General features: G+C 50.5%; 1 protein-coding gene and 1 pseudogene across 1 annotated transcript; both read left to right on the top strand.

Annotated features, from left to right (window-relative positions):
- Nucleotides 1-6,935: 6,935 nt before the first annotated feature.
- LOC109766942 (serine carboxypeptidase-like 50) lies at nucleotides 6,936-7,550 on the top strand. Its single transcript, XM_020325694.1, has one exon. It carries the CDS (start codon nucleotides 6,936-6,938, stop codon nucleotides 7,548-7,550), a length of 615 nt encoding a protein of 204 aa, XP_020181283.1.
- A 1,161-nt stretch (nucleotides 7,551-8,711) lies between these two features.
- On the top strand, nucleotides 8,712-9,568 carry LOC109766941 (10-deacetylbaccatin III 10-O-acetyltransferase-like; annotated as a pseudogene).
- Nucleotides 9,569-10,624: the final 1,056 nt, after the last annotated feature.

Raw genomic sequence — 10,624 nt, 5'->3', positions numbered from 1 at the left:
TTTGCACAGCCCCGTGCCCGCCAACCATAGCAAAAGGGATTCTAGTGATTCCATAGGTGTCGTTTCCCCCGACATTATCTTCCCCTCACAGATCTAGTCTCCGTGACGGTTGGTTGAAAATTTCCCCAACCCCAATAAGGAGGAGAGGGTGTGCTTCGTCCCATTCCTATTCCGGGTCCTAGGATTTCCAATCCATCCCTTTCTTAGGGGGCTATTGGAATTTTATGGCATTCAATTGCACAACCTTGCCCCAGGTTCGATTATGCACATCTCAGGTTTCGTTGCCCTTTGCGAATTGTTCTTAGGCATCGAGGCCCATTTTGAACTATGGAGGAAGTTCTTTGCCTCGTTCCCCGCCATCGAGGAGGCTCTATATTTGAAGTGCGCGATGCCGAAGTATGGCGTATAGCCGGATCCGGATACCTCGTAGGAACTCCCAAAGAGATATACCCATAGTGGTCTTAGGAGTGGTTCTATATGGATGACGTCCCACTGCCGGACCCAGTTCGGCGCGGCCTTCCTGAATTTTCCAGCGCTCCTCTAAGGAAGCGCCTCAACTGGAGCCCCCGAAGTCCCAAGGAGGAGGACAGTGTGGAAATAAAAATATTAGTCAGCAAGGTCAGATTATTGGCCAATACCAAGCTCTCGATAATCGAGGTTATGGCCATTGCAATAAAAAGATGCGTCGAGCCTCTCCAGTCCAGTGTAACTCCTTTATGGTGCTACAACGGAGAAGATGACGTGTCTCGTTACAGACGCAGGGGTCCAGATACCCCGGCCGAACTGGTCGTGATCTTGACCGATCTATATAAGGGCGAAAAGGAAGACTTCCTCCGCTTAAACTGTCGAGAAGGTTACTCCATGTACAACCCCATTGAATGGGTAAGATTTCAATTGCCTGTGCTGCCTTATTGTTGTCACGACATGCTAATCCAATTTGTTCTTTGTTAAAACAGTCATGGCGGAAGATGATCGAGGACGTTCACTGTCCTGCCCCACAGCCAGATGATCACAATAGCGACGGAGACCCTGGCTTTCGCAAGGATCTGGATATATACATAGAGTTCGATGATGGGGTATTTTATCAAGCGAGCCTTGACGGCTCGGAAGTGGCTATCACCGCCGACTACCCCCGCCCCTATCCCTTATCCATCGTAAGTATTCGGAGGGCTCTTGAAAAAAAGTCCCTACTTGCACCTTTGTCCATTATGCTGATCCGGACTTTAATAGGATCGGTGCTCGGCGGACCGTACCTCCTCAAGGGCGGCCCTTACGCAGGGTAGTCGTTCAAAATGAAAGGAGTCCGGGAGCACTGTAGAAACCTCACAGTCTTCCAAGAGGTATGTCCACTTAATACATGCCTGGGCATAAGTCCGGATTGTCTAAAATCTCTTACACCTGGATTTCAGGAGAAGGGAGAAACACGCGGCGGACGGTGGGAAAACGCCCTGCTAGCCGAGTGTCAGCCAATCCAATGTCGGACTCGCCAACTAGGACGAGAGCTGATGCAATGCCGGTTCCGCCGCCTCATGAGGATTCAGATGACGTATCTGTCACGAATTCCGAGGTGGAGAGCGTGATGAATCACCTTCGATTGAAAAGAGGCCATGCATGCTCCGACCTTCTACGAGCAAGAATTTACCGCACTCAGCTCGGTGGATGCATATATCCAAGCCGCTCGAGATGGTCTTTCCGGAGTCAATCAGCTATTCTCAAAGGATATAAGGTAAAAGTTTATGCAATTTTGATAGCCATATGCCAGTAGCCCCCGAGACTTGAAGCGGTGATGCAAATCGATTTAAGGATCGATATGACCCGCAGGTTCCCAAAGAGAAGAATACTGTGCTATCCTGGGAGCTAAAGATAAACCAGACGCAGCTAAATGCCATCACCGGCGAACTAGCAGAAATGAAAAAGGCCGCAATGAGCATGTCCGGGAAGAAAAAACACGAGGAGGAAAACGACAAACAATCCGAAGAGATAGAGAGCTTAAAGGCTCAGTTATCGGCTGCTCAGAAAGAAAATAAGAAGTTGAAGGGCGGCATGTTTTTCTTCCTTTTTTTAAACCACCATAGGGGCTCATGTTTAATCCATAATTCGGAATGTCATGACTCTGTTGTTGCAGGTCTGTTAACTAGTCGGCCAGAAGAAGAAGTAATACTACAAAAAATACACTTCCGTGATGATACGTGTTTGTCATAGTAGGTCACGTTTTCTGTCATAAATGTACATCCATGACGATTTTAGGACAGAATGAAGATAGTCATACCTGTGCTGTCGTAGAAATGTTCCATGACATTATCAAAATTATCATCACGGAAGTGTCCACTTCCATGACGATAAATCGCGCGTCATAGAAGTGCTTTCGTCAAGGGTGACCGACACGTGGCATCCACCGAAACGGGTCGCCTTTTAGCTATCGGGTCCGGTTTTGGATCCGATAACCCGATAACAACCCGGACCAATGAGGATTTTCCACGTGTAAAATTATCATTGGTCGGAGGAAACACGTGTTGGCTCACCGTTGGGACAGATGTCATCCATTCATTGGACAGGAGGCGCCTATGATACGTCGACACGTGGCATGGCCCAACAGAGGCCCATTTCGGTGAAAAGGCCGGTCCGTTTGACTTGGTCAAACGGTAACAGGCCGGCCCACGTAAAGCATGTTAACGGCATGTTCATACATAGCCCATTTACGGCCCGCTAACTCACGGCCCATTACGGCCTACCGGAATTAAGCTCAGTAGCTTCATCTGGGCCGTCCAATATGATTTCAGCCCGTTGTAACTTCCGGCCCATACGAGGCCATTTGTAACTCTTGGCCCATTAAAGGCCCATGGTGAATCTGGCTCGCAATGAACAATGTACCGCTTTATACCCATTAACGGCCCATTATTCCATTGGGCTATTTCCAACCTGTGTTATCTTTCGGCCTTCTCAGGGCCCATTTATTCTTGGGCTTATTTCCAGCATTCGGTTACTTACGGCCCGTTACTGGCCTTTTCTACTTGTGGGCCAAATTCAGCCCGTGGTTACAATCGGTCCGTTTGCGGCCCGTTAATCCGGTGGGCCGTTTTCGTAGCATCATCAAATACGGCAGATTAATGACGGCCCGTTATGGTCGGCCCATGAATGGACGATTCCAAATCTAGCCCGTTTACTGCCCATAATGCGGTCTGTTATTGGCCCATGTTTGGCCGACCGATCATACGGCATGTAGAAGGCCCATTGATGCTATGGCCCGTAGAAGGCCCATCGTTTCTACGGCCCTTAGAAGGCCCATTGTTTCTACGGCCCGTAGGAGGCCCATGGTAACTACAGAAAATATGTAGCCCATGGTTATTGTGGACTAGTTTTAAAAAATAGGTTATTGCGGCCACTAGCAAACCGCGGAAAATGAACTGCACTGACTACAAGCCAACAAATAAACAAGACAACAAGGAAATAAATAAGCAAGCAACTTACGCTAGGCTATCACGGCTATTACACATATTACATCCACTGGGGATCAAAGTTCGCCACCAGTGCAAATATAGGGAACAAAGCAGTATATCATACACACTGGTTGTCAAACTTGGCGACCAGTGCAAATAAACACCGCAGCAAAACAAGTCCAGAACTGAAACCACTTCAGAAGAGCTCAAGAAACAATATCATGGGTACCCATAATGCTGGCAAAATGCATAGCAAGCTTATTAACTTTCTCTTGTTTGGCGCTTAAATCCTCCAGCACTTGTTGTTGCCTTTGAATTCTGCAGGGACTTCCTCAGTCCTTTGGCTTCTTGCCGCAGCACAACTGACTGATGCCTTTTAGCTTGTAGCTGAGACTGAAGAAGCTGAAGTGATTCAGGCAGTGAGTTCGAAGAGCTTGTGCTAGGGTACTGGCCAGTAACTCGAACACTACATCAATGCAGGACTCTGGGGTTTTCTCACTGTCTACAAGATCATTTTTATCACCTTTCTTGGAGACCAACAGGGTTGTCTCACTATCTTGAACCTTCAGTATTACATTCTCTACCATTGCATAGTGGGGTGCTCTTCTCCAATATTCTGTTCGCATACTACAAGAGAAACAAGCAGACACATCACAGGTTTAGCATGTAGTATATGAAACTCATTTTGGTAACCCGGTTCAGTAGTAAGGTGGACAGGATAACATCATGAAACAAACATATATCTATGTACTATGGTCACTGTATTGTCCATATCATTCTAGTTTATGTTGCCAAATCAAGATAGAGACGCAGTTCAACTCATATATTTTTAAGACACAGCAGCATATACAGAATATAAGTGTGAGAAACTACACATCATTGGCAACACTTGTAATGTGCATCACATGAGAACATAACCGTTTATACAACTGAAACTGAAATCAACATAGAGTAAGAAGTTAGAACAGCAATCCAGTTGCGCCATTGGAGTTTCAATTGGATCCTTCAAATTCGAAAGTAGTTGGTATGAGTAAATACAGTGATGCAACAAAAAAGGAGTATGGACCATAGCTACCGAATCTAACCTGACAACAGTTGCTCTTCTGTTTTAAATGTGGAGTTTGGGTTCGCTGTGGTGGTCTTCGTGCTTTGGGCATTGAAGTTGCTTTACAAACTGCTCGTGTGGGGGTACTCTATGGTGGACATGGTGCTTTGTCAACTAGAAGTGGGTTACTATCCGCTGGGGTTGGGGTTAGATGGGTTGTAGCTGGTTCTCTTCCCAAAGGTGTAAGTGTGCAATCTGGAAGAGTCTCGATTATGTGTCGTGGGGCTAGTTTGTGGGACAATACAACCATGGTTCTATCTGCATCGACGGGTAGCACTGTCTTTTGTGAAGAGCGGGTTTTTGCTCCCTTAGATACTGCCATCACCCCCTCCAATTCAAATGGCTGATAAACAAGAAAAGAAATTGAACGTACAACCATTGTATGATAGATAGATGTGGTAATTCACATATATATTGTCTAACCAAACATGACAGCATGACACAATTTCATATATATGATGCCTAACTAAACAGGATAGCATGACACAGTTTCAGATATATGATGGATAACATAACAGGATATAATGGCATAATTCAACATATGATGAGTATCTAAACAGGATGACATGACAAAACTATATGATGTCTTTCTAAAATAGGTTGGGATGAAATAATTCACATACACGTTGTCTAAGTATACAGGATGGCATGATACAATTAACATAATTGATTCATATACTAAGCAGCTGGCACTCGCATGTATTATCTATAAACTAAGCAGATGGAATTCCATATTGGGCATCTGATGTCTAAACTAAGCAATGCAAGACACCATATGCATGATATGAGAAATATAGACATTGCAACTTAGAGCATACACCTCAGGTGGGATATAGGACTGGTCATCTGTCTCTGAATCCTCCTCTGAGGAGCTCCCTGTAACCATCGAGATATATGCTTCAACAGGTACCATGGTCTGCTTTGAAGACCTTGTTTTCACTCCTGATTTTTCCATAACCGGCTCAAATGGCTGATACACATGAAGATTAGTTCAATATACAAAGATTGTCGACAAATGGAATACGTAATGAAAAAAAGATGGCATGAGATAATTCACATATATGATGCCTGGCTACATGGCGGTGCATAATTCACATATATGATAACTGGCTGAAAAACATGGCATTGCATAATTCACATATCTGATATAGAAAGCAAACAGGAGGCATTCACACAAAGCATGTCCAATCTAAGCAGATGGCATGGCAATGCAAGACACCATATGCATGATATGAGTAATATAACCCTGCCAAGTTAGACCATGCACCTCAGGGGGGGGGGGAATACGACTGATCATCTGTCTCTGAATCCTCCTCTGAGGAGCTATCTGTAACCAGCAAGAAATCTGCATCGACAGGTAGCACTGACTGCTCAGAAGACCTTGTTTTCACTCCAGATTTTCCCATGACCGACTCAAATGGCTGATGCACAGGAAGAGTAGATGAATATATAAACATTGTTGACAAATGGAATACATTATGAAAAAAATATGGCACGATACAATTCACATATACGATGACTGGCTAAACAGGATGACATTGCATGATTCACGTATATGATGCGTGGCTAAAGAAGATGGCATTGCATAATTCCCATATACTCCCTCCGTTCCTAAATATTTGTCTTTTTAGAGATTTCAAATGGACTACCACATACGGATGTATGCAGACATATTTTAGGGTGTGGATTCACTCATTTTGCTTCGTATGTAGTCTAAAAAGAAAAATATTTAGGAACGGTGGGAGTACGATATAGAAACCAAACAGGTGGCATTCACACAAAGCAAATCTAAACTAAGCTGATGACATATAAGATGTATAATGTATGCAATGCGAGGCGCCATATGCATGATATGACCAACATGCCAGGTTAGAGCAAACACCTCAGGTGGTAAATAGGAGTGGTCGGCTCCCTATGAATCCCCATCTGAACAGTTATCTTCCTCTGGAATACAATCTGGAATGGCAGGAGGGGGGCCACTTCGCCCACCATGGAGCGGCGTCTGCATGACATTATATTCCCACGCAACGGTCTTCTCTTTTTCTCTACATGTTCAGTACGATTGTGTACAATAACTGGCACGCATAATAAAAAAAGAGAAAAATTCACTACAGGTCCTATTACTTGCGCTCGCGCTAGCTTTAGTCCTTGTGGTTACAAATACCCGAAATACAGTCACCAAACTTGTTCTAGGGGTCATCTACGATCCATTATACGGTTTTGTGTACGTATGTGCTGATTTGGCCCGAGTCAACCGCCCCCAAGTGTACTTTGACTGCCAGATCTGCCAGCTCGCTCGAACACGCCATGCACGCAGGTTTTTTTTTGCAAAGTTGCCAGAACAAAAGATCTGCTCCTTGCGAGGTGCCGGCGAGAGCAGCATGCACGTATGCATGCAGCTCTCTGTATTTCGGGTGCAGCTACTGGTTCTTCTCGGCGTTGCCGTTGTCTCGGCCTCGGCTGATGCGGCGTTTCCAAGAGCGGCGCTCCCGACAAGCTCCGGCTACCTCCCCGTCGACCCGTCCACCGACGCCTCGCTCTTCTTCGCCTTCTACGAGGCCAGTGCCTCGCTCACCGCGCCGGCCGACACGCCGCTGCTCCTCTGGCTTGAGGGTGGCCCCGGCTGCCCCGGCCTGCTCAGCAACTTCCTCCAGCTCGGTCCCTATTCTCTCAGCTGCCGCCCCGGCAATGGCGCATCCATTTCCCGCAACCCCTTCGCTAGGAACCGCTGCTTCGGGCTGCTCTTCCTCGACAGCCCGCTCGGCACCGGCTTCAACGCCGCGCCGTCCACCACAGACATCCCGCGGAGCCAGCCCGCCATCGCCGAGCACGTCCTTGCCGCGCTCGAGTCCTTCGACGCCAGCCCGGCTCACTTCCGCGCGCGGCCCTTCTTCCTCGCTGGTGATAGCTATGCCGGCAAGTACGTCCCCGCGGCAGGGTCGCGCATCCTCGCCGCGAAACTGTTGTTCCGCCCGCTGCTCGCCGACCGGACGACGCACTCCTCGTAGAGCGTCACGGCCCAATCCAGGTTCACCACCACTTCCCACATCACCGACCGCCCGTGCCCACGCCGTGTCGAACAGCCGCCGCTGCCGCGCGCTGGTGGACGCTCTCGCTCGGCGCGCTTGATCACCACCTCCCGTTCGTCGAGGAGCTTCGCGTGGGAGCGGCAGCTTCGGGTCCGTGTACCGCCCGTCCAGCACTAGTGCCCATGCGGGCTCGTTGTCGGCGACGGACTACGACCACTGCTGGGGGTGGAGCCCTCATCGCCGCAGGCCGACTTCAAGGCCGCCTACCGGGCGCTACAGAAGTGGAGCCACCCGGACATGGCCGTGGTGCTTAACGAGGTTTACGCGCTGCGACCTGCAGGAGTTGGGGCGTGGGGAGGGCGGTGTCACGGCGGGGCGGCGCGGCGTGAGCGCGTTCACGGACTGGCGGCGGCTGGGGCCGTGCTCCCGCTCTCATGGCGGCTACTCGGAAGCACGCAGCCGTCCTTCCTGCTGTGCTGTGGCCGTATGGCGCCGGGACGAGAGGCAGAACATGTCATGTTAGTTTCAGTTTATGCTTATATGTAAGATATGTAGTAATGTGAACTAGAACACGTTTCTGACTTGGTCCTGTTCATAGGATAGATTTTTCAGTTAGTTTGTTTTGTGTAAAACTGGGATGACTTGGCCACGATTGCATCCGTGGGATGGCGCGCAAGAACTGTATCGTAGATTGGTTTTTCGGTAGCCTTGTTGGTTAGCTGAATAAAAGGAAGAAAGAGAAAATGACACAAGGTTGAGAGCATCGCCAAAACAACTCTGTCTGTCTCCTCTCTGTTCTTCCCTATTAGCCAGTGTTCATCAGAGGTGAGACTAAATCCACCTCATTTGTGTGTGTTTATCTGAAGCTACTCTAACAGCGGTGGCGTGGGTTCAAGTTGTTTGTGGCCGTGCGGTGCCTCGGTTCAGAGAGGAGATGCACGAGATACTGTGGCAGGATGACCACGTTGGCTATACTTCGGTGGGAAAACTTTAGACGCCGGAGGAGCGCGCACTTGAGGCAGCCGACGCAGGTGACCTCGTCGACGTACACCGCGCGCGTCTCGGCGTCCCACCGCCGACCGCTGTGACAGCGCGGGCTCCCCTTCTGGCTGGGTGCCACCCGCACGCACAGCTCTCCGTATGGAGCCGCCGGCGCCTCCGCCCCCGCCACTACCGCAGTTGCACCTGCTAGTCCTGGACAGCTTCAGGCTCCTCCCAGCGCCGCAACCTCGGGCGTCGTCCCTGCATCTCTCCGGCCTCGACGCCGACCGCGACGTGCTCGACATCTCATTCTGCGTCGTCCGCTTCTTCCCTGCCGACCCGGTCTCCCTCGACCCGCTCGACATTCTCCAGGCAGCGTTCTCGATGCGCTAGGCCTCTTCCCGTGGCTTGCTGGCTCCCTCCTCCGCGACGACGGCCGCGTCATGCAATTCGGGACCGACGAGGATGCTGTGGCCCTCTTCCTCACGGCGAAGAAAATGTTGGTGTCCGACATCGACGCAGACAGGCCGGACTCGCCGCTGCTCGACCACCTCGCGCCGGGCGATAGCGACGGCGGATCGGCATCGCTTGCGCTCCAGGTCATGCGCTTCACGTGCGGCGGCGTCACGCTGAGTATGCGGGTGGCGCACGCGCCCTGCGATGGCGCTGGGTCCACCAAGTTCCTTGTGGCGCGGGGTTGGAGCCAAAGGCCACGGCGGAGCCGGTGTGGGAGGGACCGACGGGAGCTTCTATGTCCCAGGAACCCGCCGCAGGTGGTGAAACCGTTCGACGCCGTCCTATCGACTGACGATGAAGTTTTGCGGCTTGGCCCGTACGGGGCGGCGAGTGACGGACATGGGCATGAGCGGCTGGCTAGGGAGAGCTTCCACGCCAGCGATGCGTGCATGGATGTGCTTAGGGCGCAGCTCACCGCCGACGCGATCCGATGTCGACCTGTCGCTGCAGCGGGTCTGACCGTAGAAGAAGGATTCCTGCAGGTGGACTCAAGTTATTGAGGTGCACATACACTAGGCCTGGTCTCGACTCGATCGGGAGCTGCGCTGCTCAGCGGCCGGACCGGAGAGGAAGGAGACGATCGAGGCTGATTTGTTCTGGCAACTCATGTAGGGTGGAATCCTAAACGGCCGATCTTTCACGAAAGAAGCGAATCCCGAAGAAGAACACGAAGAACACGAGGGGGAAACGGAGGAAAACACGAAAGAAAATCACTAAACCAACAAGATATAGTCACACATATGCTAGATCCTCGAAACACAAAGGGGAATACACGATCCAAAGTCAACAACGGACGATACAAAGGGTAATCGGTTCTTCTCCGTGAGGAGGTCTTGATGGGGCCACCCAAGAGGGGGTCTTGAATCCGCTTGGAAGGATCTTCTCCGATGGAGGCGCGATCTCCGAGGAGAAGGTAACCAAGTGGATGAGCAAAGCTCTATCTCAAATATGAGCTAAACCAATGCTAACCCTAGAAAGGATGAGGGGGAGATCTATTTATAGTCTAGAGCCACGAAGGGGTAAGTGAGGGGCGAAGGGGTACATGGGCCTCGGGCCCGATCCATGTGCGCACACAGGCGTCGGACGTCCGGTGGGTGTCGGACGTCCGGAGGCTCGGGACGGTCCGGACGTCCGTAGATCTTCGGACTTCCGTAAGTCATGTTCTGTCGCCGTGGCACCGGTCGTCCGGCATCTGATGGTCGTCCGGGCGCTGTAGGTTGCCTCAGTTGGGGTCGATCTGGCTGGTGTAGTCCCCAGGCGTCGGTCGTCTGGAGATCGTCGGTCGTCCGGAGGTTGTCGGTCGTCCAGAGGTCGTCGGACGTCCGAGAGCTGTAGCTTCCTGGTAACTCTTCCTCTTGTTCCTCGCGCTTGGTGTCCTCGCCGTCTTGTCCATGGTCTCCCTCTTGGTTCCTGGTCATGCACAACCCATATATTTGAGCTAGTAGCCATGTCTCACATATGGAAAGTGATGGTTCGAAGAGGAGCGAGTTCACCTTGTGTCCAATGGTGTATAGTCGAGGTCTCATCTTATGTATCCTTGGAAGTTGGAGAGTAGT

Source organism: Aegilops tauschii, chromosome 6, assembly GCF_002575655.3.
Source record: "Aegilops tauschii subsp. strangulata cultivar AL8/78 chromosome 6, Aet v6.0, whole genome shotgun sequence".
Taxonomy (NCBI): domain Eukaryota; kingdom Viridiplantae; phylum Streptophyta; class Magnoliopsida; order Poales; family Poaceae; genus Aegilops; species Aegilops tauschii.
The sequence above is the reverse complement of the archived record's forward strand: the minus strand, read 5'-3'. Positions and strand labels throughout refer to the sequence as shown.